The following is a 19,062-nucleotide window of genomic DNA, read 5'->3' as shown; positions in this document are numbered from 1 at the left end:
ACATGGTTTTTGTTTTTTTCCCCTTTGAGATAGGGCTCCTCTATATAGTTCTGGCTGTCCTGGATCTAGTCCTGTAGACTGTGCTGGCCTCAAACTCACAGAGATCCCTGCCTACATGTACCTCCCTAGTTAAAGGGATGGGGTTAAAGGCATGCACCATCTCTGGCCAGCAGATTTTTAAAATCTTTATATCCTTTCATTCTGCCCAGAGACAAAGTAGCTTTGCCGGGGATGGTGCAGGGCCTTCGCTGCCTGGCCTTTGTGTAGATGGAGAGTGGATCCTCTCTGCTCTAAAGCAGCCAGTGTGCATCCTGCTGTTGATTCATTGCATAGGCGGTGACAGCATGCTGTATACAGCTGGGCCGGACTTGGAGATCATTTATTATTAGGCCTTCCAGCCCTGCCCCCAGTGTCCATACAGGAAATGATGTCATACTACATCCCAGGGAAAGCAGGGAGGTAGAAGCAGTTTGCCCTGAATTGGCTGCTAGAGGAGGCAGCCATGTAGGTGAGGGATCCCAAGGTCATTCACAGCTTTTCCTGGACGTAGTTTCATGTAGCCTATGCTGATTTCAAACTCCTGGGCCTGGACCTGGAGACATGGCTCAGTGGTTAGGAGCTCTGACTTCCTCCAGAGGATCTGGGCTCAGTTCCTAGCATCCACATGGCGGCTCCCAACTGTCTGTAACTCCAGTTCCCGGGCAGCCAACACCCATGTTGAAACACCAATGCATATAAAATAAAAATAAGTAAATTAAAAAAAAAAAAAAAAAACCACAACTCCTGGCCCTTCTGCCTTCTCCTCCCAAGTGCTATGATTCAGGGTTGTGCCCACCACACCCAAGTCTCCTGGAGATCTGTAGCTGCGTTAGCCTCCCTACCCTGAGTAAGACTGGCTGTTGACCCTGGAGTGTGACAGGTCTGCCTGTGGACACTGTCACGGTGGATCTGTGATTCCTCTGCAGAGTCCCCTGAGAGCTGTTGCAATCTGCACACTAGTGACAAAGCAAACCACCTAAGAGGTTTCCAGGTTGAAACTGATCCCTGGTTGAGTCACCCTATGCTCTAATAAGGAACCCATAAACCAAGGGGCCCTGGAAACGGAGCCACATGCAGGGTCCTCCTCCTGTCTTCTGATGCACCGGTTCATGGCTCTGGAGTGACACACATGGCTTGAGGTGTTTCCTGCTGTGGAAGCCAAGTGTTCTCACATGTTAGAAGTGACAGAAAAAAAAATCTTATACTCCCTGTTGCCTTTCCACTTGCTAATGTAGCCATGTCTTTTTTTTTTTTAAGGAAGGAATAAAACTTTGTTTATAGACAACAAGACTAGGGGTTGGAGAGATGGCTTACCAGTTGAGAGCACTAGCTGCAGGGCTTCGGTTGGATTCCCAGCACCCACACGACAGCTCACAACTATTTGTAACTACAGTTCCAGAGGATCTGATGTCCTCTTCTGGCCTCAAAGCCACCAGGCATGCATATGGTATGCTTACATACATTTGGGCAAGACACTCAAATACATAAAGCATAAATCTTGAAAAAAGGACATGGTCATAAATAGAGACCCCGGAGGCACACTTTATTCAGTATAAGATAATAACTTCTTGCTGGGCATTGGTGGGGCATGCCTTTAATCCTAGCACTCAGAGGCAGGTGGAGGCTAGCCTGATCTACAAAGCAAGTTCCAGGACAGGTCCAAAGCCACAGAGAAACCCTGTCTTGAAAAACAAAAACAAAATTTCTCTCAGCCTTTAAATATCACAGCCAGGTTAGGGCTGTAGCTCAGTAGCAGAGCGTTTGCCTGTATGTTCAAGGCCCGGCCACTACCAAAATCAATCCAGAAGTCAGTAATAAATAAGCATTGCAACAACAAAGAGTGTTATGGAAATATGTCTAGAAATTGTAGGAAGGCTAGAGAGATGGCTCAGTGGTAAAGAGCGCTGGCTGCTCTTCCAGAGGAACCGGGTTCAATTCTCAGCACCCACATTGCAGCTCACAGCCGTTTAACTCCAGTTGCAGGGATCCAGGATCTGTCACCATCTTCTGGCCTCCAAGGGCATGTAGTACACACACAAACCACTCATCCACTCATAATTATTTTAAAGAAAGTAGAGAAAGGAAGGAAATAAAATGACAACCTGGGAGTATTCATGGAGTGCTTAAGTGTTCTCTGCTGTACCTATGGACCCACATAGCATTAGTATTAGTGGGTGTTTGACTTAGTTGTAAATCACCGGTAGAGATGCTACTCCTTCATTAGTACTCAGCGTGAATACTGAGTTGCTGGCAGCCAAGTCTTCCAGTGTGGCTTTGTTTTAAAGACAACGCTTGTTGCTGTAGTTATTTTTGTTTTGTTGAAGCAAAGTCTCTTGTAGTTCAGACCCTCATCTCCGTATGGAACTAAGGCTGGCCTTGCACATCCTGCCCTCCTGCCTCTACCTCCTAAGTGCTGGGATCCCAGGCATTGGCCACCACACTTGTCTTGTTTGAAAGGAGATGTTATGATGGGTTCACTTTATGTATTATCTAGATTTGGTTCCTCTGCCAAATGATGTATTCGTTTCTTCAATTCTCTAAGTGCATGTATAGCTCAAATGTATAAATGTGCTCCTGACAGTAAGTTGGGCAGGAAGGTCTCAGGCCATAAATAGTTCATAAACACCTGACATGCATTAGTGCAAAGCCAGCACAACGTCCCCTGGAGCAGAACACCCCAAGGCCTTTATGCTCTTTTGGGATGCATCTCATTACAATAACAGACTCTTCTAGAGACACAACCCCTTATTTTGCTGTGGTGATATCTTACTTGTACAAATAAAGCTTGTCTGAATATCAGAGGATGGAGCTTGCCACTAGCTAACCATAGAGGTCTGGAGGTCTGTACAGAGAAACAGGAAGTGAGGTGGTTGGGCAGAGACAGGAAGTGAGATGGGTAAGGTGGCTTTGGCTCGCTCTCTCTCTCTGATCTCTCAGCATTTTCCTCTATGTCTGACTCTGGGTTTTTATTATTTAGACCAATTAAGAACTCCATTCACATTTTGCAGACCCTTGCACCTCTAATCAGACTTAAATATTCCCCTCCTGTTCCTCCAGTGTCTTGTCCTACCACCTACCTCATCAGAGTCTCAATCACACAGTTAAGTGATGAGTTATTTACACCACAGGAGAACAATGGCAGAGGAATGCGAAGGCTGTGATATCTTGCCCATCTTTGTTGTCTTCAGCACTTAACACGTGTCTACAAATTAGCAGCCTCTCAATAAATATTTGTTGAGTGGATGAATGATGAGACTAAGAGCCAGAGACAGGAAGTGACCTGCCCAAGATCACAATTCTAGTTAGTAATGACTTTCTGGGAGTGGGATTGTCATACACTTTAATTGAACTGCACTATTTGAAACTGAGTTAAAGGCTGGTTATGGTGGTACTCACCTGTAATCCAGCACTTGAAGGGCAGAAGAAAAGGATCTAAATTTCAGGCCAGCCTGCGGTGTATATAGGGGCTCCGTTTCAAAGAAAGAATGAGGACAGTGGGGAGGGGGGGCGGAAATATCATAATAAGAGACCAAAATTGGTTTGTATCTTGGATATTTATTTTGGTACAGGGTCTCCTATGTAACCCCAGCTGGCCAATGTAGATCAGGCTGACCTCAGACTCACAGAGATCCACCTGCCCCTGCCTCCCAAGTGTTGGGATTAAAGGTATGGCAATCATGACTAGTTAGACTATATCTGGGAATACAATTTTGGTGGCAAGTTTTTTACAGAATTAGAAATTTGTGATCCCAGCAGGTAGGAAGCTAAGGCAGAAGGATTGCAATGAGTTAGAGGCCAGCCTGAGTTACATAGTGACTTCCAGGATAGGCTAGCCTAGCCCAAGAGTAAGAGCCTGTATGAATAAATAAGAATAAAGAACTGGGTTGGCACTGGAGAGATGGCTCAGTGGTTAAGAGTACTTGTTCTTGCAGAGGAACAGGTTTAGGTCCCAGCACCCACATGGCAGGTCACAACTGTCCCTAATTCCAGTTCTAGGGGATTCCAAATGCCCTCTTCTGACCTCTGAGGTCATTGGGGATGTGGTGCACAAACCTACATGCAGGCAAAATGTTCATAAAATAAAACAATACAAAAGCTGGGCGGTGGTGGCACATACCTTTAATCTCAGCACTTGGGAGGCAGAAGCAGGTGGATCTCTCTGTGAGTTCAAGGCTAGCATGGTCTACAAAGCTACACAGAGAAACTGTCTCAAAACAAAGCAAAACAATACATAGTTGTTAGCCAGGCACCCTGTCATTCTAGCACTCTGAAGGTGGAGGCAAGGAGGATCTAGCAGTCAAAGCTGTGGTTCTAGAGGGGGTTTGAGGCCAGGCTAGGCAGCATGTGACTCTCTCTATCTCTCTCTCAAAAAAGTTGAAGACTAAAACTTAAAAATATGTCATGTAGCCGGGCGGTGATGGTGCACGCCTGTAATCCCAGCACTTGAGAGGCAGAGGCAGATGGATCTCTGAGTTTGAGGCCATTCTGGTTCACAGGGTGAGTTCCAGGACAGCCAAGGCCACACAGAGAAACTCTATCTTGAAATAAAAAAAAAAAAAAAAAAAAAAAAAGAGGCAGTCATGTGATAATCTACAACATCCAACATCCAAGATGGCCTTTTAAGATGGCCTCTTAGGGCTGCCTCTACCTGCAGGAATAGGTCCATATTTGTGGAAGGAGCCTCTTGGCTTCTCACGATCAGGAAATACTAAACTAGAAAACCCTTTCCCAGAGGGATGTAGCTCAGTAGAGTGAATACATTTTTCCCCCCCTGAAGCTTCACCTATTTGTTTTTGACCACTGCTTTGTTTTGTAACAGGGTCTCATGTAGTCCATGTTGGTCTTGAACTCCTGTCCTTCCTGCTGCCAATTCCTGAGCTCCAGGACTATAGGTACGAATCACTGGAGAATAGGTGACTGAACTGGAAGTCTGCCAAAACTTGGACCAAGGGGGCATTGCTGTCGGCCTTCAGGGCAGATGTTGGAGGAGGCTGGGCTGAGCCTCTCTCTTTGATGAGCACCCGGGCTGGTACCAGAATGGAGAGGCTCCTTTGGTTTAGTTAAGACAGACAAAGTTGGAGTGGGATGTCAGCGTGGGAGAATCTTGGTAGCTGTGGCCTTTGAAGAGGTCAGTGTGACCCAGAAAATGCGATCTGGCCAGTGTCCAGATGGCAGACCTCACTGAGCTCAGCAGAGAGTTCCCAGAATATAGATTCCAGAAACTTTGCTCCAAGAATGCGCAGGTGCCCATGCTTATTGGTCCTTCTGCAGTTGGAGGGTGTGAGAGACAGAGGCAGAGGAGACTGCACACAGGACAGTGTGCTGGCCAGCTGGAAATCTCTTCATCCACCATTACCAAGTGACAAATCAGGCAGCAGAGTATTCTGGGTGGCTTGGGTAGCCTGGGTGGCCTATTCGGCTGGAGGGGAAACCGCATAAGGTCTGGGTTGGAACCATAGGTGGGAGTCTACAGGTGACAGCAAGAAGACCGGCCGGTGTCAGCCTCAGAGAAAAGATGTTGCCGCATTTGGTCACTGTGTATGTACCACAGGCATGGCTCAGTGGACAAGGGACGAACAACAGCACATCATGGATTTCATAAAAACTTTTTTTTTCCCTCCCTAAAATGAGGTCCTGATATGTGGCCCAGGCTGGCTTTCAACTCAGTATGCAGGCGGCCTTAGATAACCACGAACTTTGGATTTTCCCAATGAGTGTCAGGATTGCAGGCAAGCAATCATGCTCAGTTTTATGTGCTGCAGGGGACTGAACCCAGAGCTCTGTGCATACCACGCAAGCATGCTGTCAACTGCAATTCATTCGTGGTCAGCACACACACACCCACACACACACACACACAGAGAGAGAGAGAGAGAGAGAGAGAGAGAGAGAGAGAGAGAGCATAAATGATTCTCTTGTCTCAGCTAGGACTGTAGCTATATGCCACCTGAATTAATTGGTTAACTTTTGTTTTCAAATCTTGTGCAGGGTCTTATGTCTATGGGGAACAATTAGAGGGAAAAAATGAACCTTTTGGCCCAGGGAGATGGCTGAGAAGGTGCTTGCTGTCTGACAGCCTAACTTCAATCCCTGGGACCTACATGATAGAAGGAGAAGAAAACATGACTTTCAAGGGTCATCCTCTGACCTTTCATATGGTACCCACGTACACACAATAAATAGAGTAAAAAAATTTAAATAAAAATTTGAAACTGAGCTTTCATCCTTCTGCTTGTTGGTTTGTTAAATGCCCTTAATTATTTTTTTGCCACCAGGAATTGTTAGTATTGATTTGAGATCCCAAGAGGATGAGTCTTTTTAACAATATTTTTATTTGTGTGAGTCTGATCTCCATAGGCACCAAGCACACATGTGGTGCACAGTGGTGTGTACAGGCAAAATGCTCAAACACACACACACATACACACACACACACACACACACACACACACAAATAGTGTCACAAGCTGTGGACCAGATTTAAAACACAACCTTCTCCGAGGTAGTTCCAGATAACTGAACTATTTAAGTGCAGACTCCCCCATGTCTCCTCCCAGCTCAAGAACCTCCAACTTCAGTGCTGAACCAATGCTTCCAAGTGCTTCCGAGACACTGGGTCGGCAGGGTGTCCTGATTTAGAGCCAGAGGTCCTGAGGTCCAGAGTGTGTCACTTACCAGTGTGTGAACTCAAGGAAGTTCCTTATCTTCCTGTGCCCATTTCCTTCTGATGATAAATGACAAATATCCTTCCTCAAAGGGCCGGATAATTAGTGCATATGCAAGTGCACCATGCAGGGTAAAGGGCTCCCATAGGTAGCGATCCCTCTCCCTCTCCCAGTAAAACCGGAACCCCTTAGGTGGGGCCCCTTGTGAAGCTTAACCCTGCAACCAAGTTTCAGTTTTTATTACCTTTTAAACTTGTCATTTAGAGGCTTTGAGAGAAGGCTTAGCAGTCGAGAGCATTGTTGCTCTTACAGAGGACTAAGGTTTGGTTCCCAGCAATGATATGGCAGCTCCTAGCCATCTATAACTCCATTTCCAGAGGAGCCAATGCCATCTGACCTTGTGTACATGCATGCGTGAAAGACATTCATACATATAAAATAAAATGAATCATAAATATGTTTTAATTGTGTGTGTGTGTGTGTGTGAGAGAGAGAGAGAGAGAGAGAGAGAGAGAGCGAGCAAGAACACATGTTATAGTACATGTGTGGAAGTCAGAGGCCAGCAACTTTTGGAAGTTAGTTTTCTCTTTACACTGTGAGTATCAGGGATTTAATTTAGGTTATCAGGCTTCTACAGCAAGAGCTTGCTTCCTTTCTTTTTAAAATTGGGATTTTTTTTTTTTAAAAGGAAAGAAGAGGCTGGTGAGATGACCCAACAGTTAAGACCGCTTTCTGGAAGGCCAGAGGACCTGAGTTCAGTTCTGAGCACTGAAGTCTAGCTGCTCACAACCACCTGTAACTTCAGCTCCGAGGGATCTGGCACCTTCTTCTGGACTCTGTGGGTACCCACACTCACATGAGCACACACCCATATATAGATGCGTATAATTTAAAAGATAATCTTTACTATTATTATTATTATTATTATTATTATTATTATTATTGGTTTCTCGAGACAGGGTCTCTCTGTAGCTTTGGAGCCTGTCCTGAAACTAGCTCTGTAGACCAGGCTGGCCTCGAACTCACAGAGACCAGCCTGCCTCTGCCTGCCGAGTGCTGGGACTAAAGGTGTGCACCACCGTCTGGCTGAAGATAATCTTTTAAAGCCACAAATTCTCTGGGCAATACACATACAGTAAAAACTATTAATGGGTATGGTGCATGCCTTTAACCCAGCACTCAGGAGGCATAGTCAAGCAGAGCTCTGAGTTCTCTACAGAGCAAGTTCCAGGACAGCCAGGGCTACACAGAGAAACCCTGTCTCGGAAAACCAAAAACCAGACAGACAAGCTATTAAGAGTGTTAGTTACACACTTTGCTGGCTTGCTGTGGCTCTCCAGACATGTCTATAGAATTTTATACTTTCTCCCTCTCCTTTTAGAAGTCTTTACTGAAGGAGGACACTAGGTACAGAGGTAAAGGGACTTGCATAAGAGAAATTTGCAAGGAGTCATGAAGGAAGGGCCCAGAAAGCTATCATGCTCATGAAAGTATTTGTCTGCTAAGCTCTTGGGCCAGCCCTTCAATTTCTTTTTGTTTGTTGTGATTTTTTTGAGATGGGGGTTTCTCTGTGTATCCCTGCTGGTCCTGGAACTCACATGTAGACTAGGCTGTCCTTGAACTCACAGAGATCTGCCCACATCTGCCTCCCAAATGCTGGAATTAAAGGTGGGTGCCTTAACCACACAGCTCTCTCCTTTTTTAAGCAGTTATTTAACGTGTATGAGTGTTTTGTCTGAAAAAAAATACATAATTAAAACATATATATATATATATATATATATATATATATATATATATATATATGCACCATGTGTGTGCCTGGTGCATGAGGTCAGAAGAAGAGGTCGGAGAGGGCATCGGATCCTCTGGAACTGGAATTACAGATGGTTGTGAACTGCCATGTGGGTGCTGGGAACCGAACTCAGGTTATCTGTAAGAACAAGTGCTCTTAGCTATTGAGCCATCCCTCCAGCTCCTGGAACACCAATCTTAAGTGTTTCTGTTACCTTTTCAGACTACTTTGTTTTAACATACTGTAGAGGGTCTGACAGGGAGGAGGGCTGGAGGTGGCCATTACTAGAAGGTGTGCTGTCTCATGGATTTGAACTGATTCTCCATGGAGGAGTGCCGCTTTCTAGGGCGATCTAGAATGTTTATGGTTGGTGGAGTCCCTGGATGAGGCCCAGTGGATTAACTCACCTACCAACCCCTTGTCTAGTGGCTATGGTCACCCTTACCACCGTTTCTGCTCGTCACCTCTTGACCTAACCTCAACACATTCTCCAAAGTTACTGTCCCTATGTTTCAGATTCGTTTACACGGCTCTATTTTTGGATATGTGCTTCCTGTCCCAGTGCTCTGCCTCACCCACGTTCCAGGGCCCCTGGAGTTCCATCACCTGCCATGGAGTATTCTGAGAACATCACCTTTCAATGGCTAACTCTCTCTTGTCCTTTGGTTAAAGGCATCCCTGTTCTGGGCCTAGGCATTCTCCCCCACCCCACCCCCCTCGAGCTTCTTCACAGCGATCCTTGTCGTCCAGCCAGGACACTTCTCTCTGCCTTGCAGGATTCTCTGACCACAAGGATTTTCACTAACAGCAGCACCTGCTGCCCTGATTCCCAGAGGCCTCTCTTTTTCCACCTGGCCTCTGCATTGCCCTCTGGTTGACACAGTTTGGGGTTTGCTGCCGGCCAGGAACAGGGAGGGGCTGCCCTGTCTGGGGTGCTGGGTGATCTGGAAATAGCCTTGGCGGGAGGGGGGAGGGGCCTGGCTAATGCTGCTATTAAAGTGTCAGTCCATGCTGTAACACCTGGTGCTCACCAGTCAGAGAAAGGCGGTGTCTTCGGAGTCCACCCCTCCCCACATGGGGGATTTGTTCGCCTCTTTGGACTGGTGGACATACTGCTACTATGCTATGCAAAGCTTTCTCTCTCTCTCTCTCTTTTTTTTTTTTTTTTTTTTTTTTTTTGTGACAGGGTTTCTCTGTGTAGTCTTGCTGTCCTGGAACTGGATTTGTACACCAGGCTGACCTTAAACTTAGAGATAGTTCCACATGCCTCTGCTTCCCGGTTGCTGGGATTAAAGGCGTGTGCCACCACGCCTACCACAAAGCCTGGGAGTCTATACTTGCATTAACTGGATCCTACAAAGGAGGATTTAGGGATTGTTTGCAGCCTGGAAGAGGGCCTGTAGACCAATTACATTCAGTAGCCAGACTACATTGGGTACTCCCCCCCCCCCCAGCACCACTTATGCAGAGAGCCCAAAGGATGAAAGTTTGGCCATCATCAGGCTTAAGGGCAGCAAATGCAGAGGAGTGATGCTGAGGGATGCTGAGCATGCAGAGGGTGCAGGAGGAGTAGGTGGAGCTGAGCAGAGACCAGGTGCACACTGGCTTTCACACAAGTCACCTTCCTCTCTGAGAGGGAACAGGCAGATGGTTAACGATGACCATGCTGTGTCACTCCTGCAGGTCTTGGCAAAGGATAGGAACAGGCTGGCTGCTTTGACTGTGGTAGGACAGGCTGGCAAACTAAGACAGTCTGAAACTTGGCTCTGACTGCCTGTTTTTCTGCCTATTAGTTCTGCAAGTGTTTCCTCTCATCATGAGGGGCTGGCTCCCCTGTTGACTATCAGACTAGGCAACAGCTCTTCCATGGAATCAGTCTCCCAGCCCAGTGAGAAGGAAGTCTTTGCTAAAACACCCTGAGGGCAGGCACATTGCCTGTTACCTTGCACTGAGTGATGGGTTCTCGGCAGTTGAATCTGAAGCCAGTTAAAGCTGATGTTCCCAAGATAGGGATCAAATGTGTTTTCTTTGCCTAAGTATTCAAGGTCCCCACATCCTTGCAAACCATGGATTCATTCCATGCTCCAAAACCCCCCCCCCAAAATGAGTAGATTGCATACTAGCCTAGATACAAAAGGTCAAAAAGTGCCAATGGGTAGAGATGAACGCTGCTCAGTGGCACAGTGCTGCCTAGCTCTCACAGGCCCTAAGTTTGCTCTCCAGCATCACACAAACGTGGTGTGTGTGTGTGCCGTGCAATCATGTGTACCAGCAACAGCGGCAGCACCACAGAGGCAGAGGCAGGCCGAGCACAGCAAGTCTGAGGTCAGCCTGGGTCAGTGTAACATATCCTCATAAAAGGAAAGAGGGGCTGGTGGTTAGAAATACTTGTTGCTCTTGCAGGGGACCTGGGTTTAGTTCCTAGCACCTACATAGTGGCATGCAGTGATGTGGAACTCAATTCCGTAGGAGCCAATGCCGCCTCTGTGGGCAACCAGGTATACCCATAGTATACACACACACATGCAGAAATATAGTCAATACATCTTGAAACTCTTCCCTGTTTTAGTGTTCTATTGCTGTGATGAGATACCATGACCCTGACAACTCTTAAAAAAGGAAAACATGGCCAGGCCAGGTGTTGGTGGCGTACACCTTTAGTTCCAGCACTCAAGAGGCAGAGGCAGGCAGATCTCTGAGTTGGAGTCCAGCCTGGTTTACAGGTTGAGTTCCAGGACAGTCTCAAAAGCAGTACAGAGAAACCCTGTCTCAAAAAAAAAAAAAAAAAAAAAAAAAAAAAAAAAAAAAAAAAATTAATTGGAGTAGGCTTATAGTTCAGATAGAGGTTTAGTCTATTATCATTATGACAAGAAACATGTTGACACACAGGCAGATATGATACTGGAAAGGCAGCTGAGAGTTCTACATCTGGATCAGCAGGAAGAAACATGAGTGAGCCATGAGACCTGGCTTGAGCTTCTGAAACCTCAGAGCCGGCATCTACTCCAACAAGGCTACACCTCAAAAAGAAAGTACTACTCCCTGTGAGTCTCTGGGGTCATTTTGATTCAAACTGCCACATTTCCTATTACTTAAGAACAGACAAATACAGATGTCCATCACAGCAGACCATGTTTCTACTCTGCCACTTCGGGGCACTTAGCTGGGCGACTCAGCAATCTACTTTGCTGTTTCTTCATTTATAACATGCAATTGGTAATGAGATTCACCACTTCATAGGCTTGTAATGAGATCAAACAAAGCAACATACTCAGTGTTCATGGTCATTGGAGCTCTCACCTGTGGGGTGTGAAGTTTAGTGGTGCCCTTGACAATCCTCCAAATCTAGAAAAAAACCCACTTTGCCCTTTGGATCCTAAGGACTTCAGAGCCATAAACTCACCATTTGTCTGGGATCTTTCCCCCACTGGTCTTTTAAATAACTGGGATTTTAAAGATGGAGGGTGCTGGAGCGACAGCATAGCAGTTAAAATGCATTAGGCACTCTTCCAGGGTACTCGGGTTCAATTCCCAGCACTAGTGCAACTCATAGCTCTAACTCCAGTTCTAGGGGACCTGACACCCTCTTCTGGCTTCTCCACCACTGCCAACATGTGGTACACATACATACATGCAGGCGAAATACCCTCACATCCAAAATAGAAATAATTTAAAAAAGAAAAACCGTGGGTTGGTGAACTGGCTTGGCAGGCAAAGTTGCTTGCCTGCAAGCCTGAGACCCACATGGTAGGAGAGAATCTATTAATTCTCTCTATTGAGAGAATGTTACCCCGAGGCTTGCTTGCAATGTAGGATTAAAATGTAACGAAAACTTTACATAAATAAAGATCAATTGAGAACAGGATTAGCTATAGAACCACTTTTGGCTGTGTAGTCTAGGTCTTGGACATAGTCTCCTGTGGTCCAGGCTGTCGGGAGTGGCTCTCTAGCACTACCCTACTGGCCAGAAGGTGAAAGGCACTTTAGGCTGGCTTGCCTGGTTAAGGCCTAGAGGTAGGTAGTATGGTGGCCTCAGGCATGTTGTTGCAACCATCAGGACACTCCAGTGTGGGAATGTGGAAGTTCTGGAATGTTCACCCGCCACAGTGAGGAGGAACTGGGACCAGAGGCTGGACAGAGGAACAGATTGTATCTGTTGTTCTTTTCATTCAGGAAAGGAATTCAAGCAGGGTCAAGAGCCACCAGTGTCCTCTGCAATTTTGCCAAAGGCAATGCTAGACATGACTTTCTGCCCAGAGCTGAAGATATCGGAAGTGTGGGAGGAAACCTCAGTGATGAAGATAAAACAGGTACCACTGTCCCCAGTCCCAAAGCCCGAATTCAAAGAGACCGGTGACTTGATTTACATCCAGTGCTTTATTAAAGATAAATACTCTCAGAGAAGAAGTAAACCCACTCCCAAGCCAACAGACAGTGCATGTATGTGTGTTTATGAATGATTTGTGAGGTCCCTGATCTGTACTCTGAGGGGTAGTCAGCTAGGCAGGGCCTGGGCCAACCAGTAAGGCAGATGAGGGTCCCTGTCCTGGGGGACTCATTGCTCCTGGGTGCCCCAGGAGATGTAGTCTGGCCGTGTGGCTGCATGGTACTCATCAATCAGCTGTTGCACAATCTCCCTAGATGTGTCCATCTCGTCAAAATTGTCCTTGAAGATGTCCTCCTTTCGGAACTGCTCCATGAAAGCCTCCCGTTTCCGAAGCTTGTCAAACTGGCGACAGGTCCGTTCAAAGAGCTTGGGGCATGAAGGCAGCAGAGGTCACAAAGAATCAAGGGACAGCATGGCCCAGAGAGTCAGGCAACCACAGCTGAGTTATTCCCCACAGCCAGCTGGCAGGAGCAGGGGTAGCAGGAATGCAAACGGGTGAGGCACAGGGAGCTTATACAGCTGGAGAGGAGTGCTTCAAGAACTGCACCCAGTGCAGGGCACTGACGGGGCAGCTAATGATGGAGCCACTGGGACAGAGTGGCCAGGAACTAGGGGTGTGGTTCGAAGATGGCAGCATTGCCTGCCATTCCTGAAGCCCTGGGCTTGGTTCTTGGTAACACAAAGACAAAGACAGACTGTACTCACTGAGGAGATACTGGTGTGGTTGGCCATCATGAGCCCACTGACCCGGTGGGCTGAGGGCAGGTAGGGGGACTTCCTTGACAGGGCCACCTGGATGCTGGCTGGGCCCCAGGGGATGAAGTTGGCCAGCTTCCTTTCCCCGGATCCTCTGCAGGCTCTTGTGGACCTAGGGTGGACAGAGAGGTTGGTTGCTTCTCTTCCACACTGGGCAGCACAGGGTGATGGGGCCTCCCTTACCTGGGTGGGGTCCACCTCTCCCTGGATGATGTTGAGGATGGCGATGTAGCAGTGGTTGGTCTGACGATCCCGGCCTGTGGACACCATCACGTTCTTGGGCTGTAGCAGTCGCCTCATGACATCCAAGACCGTTGTCTTCCTCACACTGGCCACCTGAGGGAAGGGGGGTTCACAGAGACCATGTTAGCAGTCAGGGAGCAACTCAGAGATGCATGGACAGACACAGGAGAGCAGTCAACTATGTCCCTGTCACTGGGATGTGTCTCGGTCTCTGGGGAATGACTTTAGATCATCAGGTCTGTGCTGAGTCTCTGCCATGGGTTAGGACCTTGGCTCTCAGCTCAGCAAACCCAGCCCTTGTGCATGAACAGAAGCAGATCCCCAATCAGCGCTGCTCCTGCAGGAGCCAAAGGCAGAAGGAAGTGGAGACAGGGTAGCAAGCAAGTGGCCCAGTGTCTGTCCCTGAGAATAGGAGCTGGGGAGGTGGGGTGGAGAGGAGCTGCAGAGGGCAGCTCACGGTACAGCAGGGAGAAGAGAAAGGCCACGGTCCCGGGACACTGCGGGCGCTCTTACTGACTGGTCCGTGGTGAGAGGGGTATAGCCAGTCATGAGGAAGTGGAGCCGAGGAGTGGGAATGAGGGAGGCGATGAGGCCGATGAGGTCATTGTTCATGTAGCCAGGGTAGCGCAGGGTGGTGGTGCTGGCTGACATGATGGTGGACACCTGGGGACAGGAGATACTACATTATGGGAGTCGACGGAGGTGGAAGGTCCCTCCTGTGATGGATGACCCTCTAGCAGAGGGCTTCCATTCCAGGAGTGGGACTCACCAGCTGGTTGATCTGGGAGAAGGATGGATTCTGGATGTGCAGGCGGTCTGTGGCTATCAGGTTCAGGGCCGTGTTGTCCAGCACCACCTAGGAGGGATAGCACAGGGTTGGAGATCTATGGAGATAAGATAGATCATCAGAGAATCTAGCCTTGAGCCTAATGGCTGGAAACACTCATTTAAAAGGGACTCTCTCAAGCTTAGGGCGCAAATGAAAATAGACAGGAGGATGGGAGTAGGAAGGAGAATGCAGAGCTCACCACACAGTCTGCATTCTGGGTCAGCCTCTTCAGGGTGAGGAGGGAGTTGTAGGGCTGGACCACCACGTCACTCATCTCATCCTGGTTGGGAAACACGGAGTATGTCTGCACCAATTTCTTGGGGTACCTGGTGTGGTTAGAACATTACAGTATTTGATGAACATCAATCTTCTTAACATGTCTAGGGGCATTTGTCTGTGATGCGGAAATTAGGATGGGGCCACAGACCATAGGAAAGGTGGGTCTTGAAAAGATAAAGCCCCAAAAGGGCAAGGGAAGAGACACTATAAAATCCTAGGTTCCAAACCTGGATATATTCCTCAGACATTCCAGGATCTGACCCCTGGGAGTATTACTGGGTTTCTCCATGGTACCTTTACTGTCCTCTCAGTAGGAGGGAATAGAAGGGCTCTTTACTGCTCCAGCAAATAGGGAGGTATGTCTGCCGGGCCTCAAGTACCTTAGGAAACAAAGATGAAGGACCTATCTTCAACTAGTTCCCCCAGACACAGGCTTACCTGTCATTCAGACGTTCCAAGAGGTAGGAGCCCAAGCCAGAGCCTGTCCCCCCAGCAATGGAGTGACACAGCACAAAGCCCTGCATAGGAAAGAGAACACCGGTATCCAGGTGTTTAGTGACAGAATTTAATTTTAATTTAAAGCTTTTTAAACTTATTTAATGTACCTGCCTACATATATGTACATGCAAACATATATGTGCTCATATATGTGAGCCTGGTGCCTGTGAAGGTAGAAGAGGGCATCAGATCTCCCAGGACTGGAATTATAGATGAGTATGAGCCACAATGTGGTGCTAGGAACCAAACCCAGGTCCTCTGTAAGAACAGCAAGTGTGCTTTTTTTTTTTTTAATGAGTTCTCTTATATGCCAGGCTGGCTTCTTTAAGTGCTCTTAATCATCTCTCTAGCCCCTTGTAGCAGGCTTTCAAACGAGATGCATCTCACAATGTCTTGGACTCTTGTCTTCCCAAGTCCCCTCACTGCCTAGGAGACTCTGCCCTGTCTTTAATAATGACCAGTGCAAAGGATACATGAGTGGGTATTATACCAAAGAGGTCACTTTTTAAAAAATTTTAATAGTTATTGTATATGTGCGCCACTGGATATGGGCAGAGAAAAGAGGATAACGTTTTAGGGTCAGGTCTCTCCTCCTATTATGGGTTTTAGGGATCAAAGTCAGGTTGTCAGGCTTGAACACAAGCATTGCTACCTGCTTAGGCATCTCAATGGCCTTTAACAGGTGATTTCTAAATGGTGTTGCCAAGCCTCCACTTGTCCAGCTACTGACATTCCCAGAACACTCACCTCTAGACTGTCACTGCCATCTGCCTCCCGATCTATGATGTCAAAAATGTCCTCGTGGATTTTTTCTCCCTGGACAGACACGGAGATGGGTGAGGTGGGACAGAGCGTGGGGCAAGAACTGACCTCAGAATAGCCATCCTTGATTCTTACACAGATCACAGCTACTGTGCTTTGCCCTGAGAGATACTACAACAGTGGTTATAAGCAAGTACTTTACACCCCAATCCAGACGATCCATTCACGTACAGCTTTTCATTACCAGCTAGTGAGTCCAGACCTTGCTTGTGCTAGCGGCAAGGGCTCTACAATTAGACAGGCTTTCATGTAGCTCAGGCTAGCATCAAATTCTCTATTTAGCTGAGGATAAGCTTTGCATCCCGATCCTCCTGCCTTCTCTAGTAAGCACCACTGCGCCCCGCTTTATGCAGCTACTTAGGACTGACGCCCCTGATTCATAAATATGGCCATCATACTATCAACTGAGCTACATGCTCCACCCATCTTTACTATTATAGTTCATTTCTACCTAGTTATGTGAATTTGGGAAGATTTATCTGTCTCAGTTTCCTCATTTGAGAATGAAGGGCCAGATATATTTAGCAATCAAAGTATTTCAGATTTTTGAAAGGCTCTTTTATATATACATATATATGTGTACACACACACACACACACACACACACACACACACTGCATATTAACCAGGTAGAGGTTCATGCCTTTAATCCCAGCACTTGGGAGGCAGAGGAGGGTGAAACTCTGAGTTCAAGCCTAGTCTACAGAGTTCCAGGATAGACAGGACAACACAAAGAAACTGTCTCAAAATTAAATAATAAATAAATAAAATGAAATTAACATTAAATAAAAAGACCATGTTAAGGTTGGCGATGTATAGTTCAGTGGTGTGAGTTTCTTTAGTATAGCCAGGCAGCGGTGGCACACGCCTTTAGTCCCAGCACTCGGGAGGCAGAGGCACGGGGATCTCTGTGAGTTCCAGGCCAGCCTGGTCTACAGAGCTAGTTCCAGGACAGCTTCCAAAGCCACAAAGAAATCCTGTCTCAAAAGACCCAAAAAAAAAAAAAAAAAAAAAAAAAAAAAGTTTGTCTAGTATATATAAGACCCTGAGTTCTGACCTGGAATCACCAAAATAAACAATACAAATATAACCATGGAGGTCTGAGGTGCATTATCAAATAGGCTAATGAAATATGCAGGGAAAGGTATGAGTAAGAACAGTAAACTGAGCTGGGCTGTGGTGGTGGTGGTACACGCCTTTAATCCCAGCACTTGAGAGGCAGAGCCAGGAGGATCTCTGTGGGTTCCTGACGATCCTGGTCTAGAGTGAGTGCCAGGACAGCCAGAGATATACAGAGAAACCCTGTCTTGAAAAACCAAGAACCTAAAAAAAGACAACAGTAAGTTGAATAGAAACATGAACACAACCTAACTCCTTTGAGCATTGGTTTTGCTAAGCAAAGTTTGAAATATCTTTTGGTTTCAGAACTTTTTGAGTATGAAAAAGTAGATAATAGTACTTACTTCTAGGGCTATTCAGAGGTTTATGAGGCTAACATATAAAGTACTTAGAATGGCTTGCAACACAGCACTGGCTACAATGGGTTCTTAGCGTTCCAGTTAGCTCCTGAAGCCGTGTCTGTCTGGCTCTGGCACTCATACATCTCTAACCCAGTTCCATCTGTAGAAAATCACAGGGCCCACCCAATGAGTTGAGAGCCCAGCAGGGGAACAGCAAATGACCTGGGAGAATCCACTGGCCCAGTTGTTGCCAGCTCCTCCTCCATGCTCAGACAGGTAGATGTTCTCTGGGTTGTAGAGCTTGGCATACGAGGAGTTGAGGATAGAATGGATCACCCGGGGCTCCAGGTCCAGCAGCACAGCCCGGGGGATGTAATGCTCATCATCTGCCTGACAAAGGGAAGCCAGGATGGGCCCAGTGAGCCTGGATGGCTCCTGCAGGGCCCCCCCTCCTTAAGACAGCCACTCTGTTCCCATCTGCCCAGTGAGTCTCCCAGCACCGGATCGCTGCCCGTCCCTTCAGGTCCTAGGGTTCTGATCAAGTGACTGGTGGGCACCTGGTAGAAAAAGACGTCCTTGCGGTCAGTGCCCTCGGTGGCGAACTCCTCTACGATGCCCTCGGGGCTGATGCCATGCTCAGCACACAGCTGCTTCCAGAACTCGAACCCAACTAAGAGGCGGAGGGCAGGGGAGAAAAATGATATGTGGGTCTGGGTAGGTTCCAACTAGCCAGTGGGGTCCTGAACACATGGGTCGAGGGATCAGAAATTTAATCTTAGGCCTCCCTAAATGTCTAGGCTAGCGACTGGACAGGGGGAGGCCCTTTGGCTTTGGGCCGCTGGGCACAGGGTCGGGGATCGCCTTTCGTGGGGAGGGGGGAGTACGATTCTAGGGAGGACAGACGGAATCTCGGACTCATTGGACCGAAGGAACCTGCGGAGGGTCTGGAGGTTCGCTCACTCTGATTGCCGCACTGGCCCAACTGTAGGGTGATGATTTCCCTCGGCATCGCTCCTCAGACATCGGCGTTGCAGTCTCTCCCGCCAGCAGCGCCGCCGACCGCTAGCGCGCTCGCCGCAAGACGCAGGCGCCAAACAACCCGCTCCACCCCTGAACTTTCTAAGCTCCAATGAGAACTAAGCTCTGGATATGGAATTTCCTCATTCACTGGGCTTCAGTCGTGTGGACTGCGCATGCGCGCATCCTGATCGCGCTCGGCGCCGGGGACGCATTTCGACGCTGCGTTCGCGTCCCCCGCCCCCCCTCTCGCGAATGCGCGCTGGAGTTTG

At 47.7% G+C, this 19,062-nt stretch overlaps 1 protein-coding gene across 1 annotated transcript; it reads right to left on the bottom strand.

Moving 5' to 3' along the window:
• Positions 1–12,857: 12,857 nt before the first annotated feature.
• Positions 12,858–18,910, bottom strand: Tubg1 (tubulin gamma 1). The gene is given in 12 exon segments (XM_051177226.1): positions 12,858–13,252; positions 13,592–13,726; positions 13,728–13,754; positions 13,826–13,978; positions 14,399–14,548; positions 14,655–14,741; positions 14,914–15,040; positions 15,432–15,511; positions 16,239–16,307; positions 17,996–18,163; positions 18,331–18,443; positions 18,734–18,910. Coding segments are annotated over 12 exon segments (1,356 nt in total). The 5' UTR covers positions 18,783–18,910; the 3' UTR covers positions 12,858–13,054.
• Positions 18,911–19,062: the final 152 nt, after the last annotated feature.

Source organism: Phodopus roborovskii, unplaced genomic scaffold, assembly GCF_943737965.1.
Source record: "Phodopus roborovskii unplaced genomic scaffold, PHOROB, whole genome shotgun sequence".
Classification (NCBI taxonomy): Eukaryota; Metazoa; Chordata; class Mammalia; order Rodentia; family Cricetidae; genus Phodopus; species Phodopus roborovskii.
The sequence above is the reverse complement of the archived record's forward strand: the minus strand, read 5'-3'. Positions and strand labels throughout refer to the sequence as shown.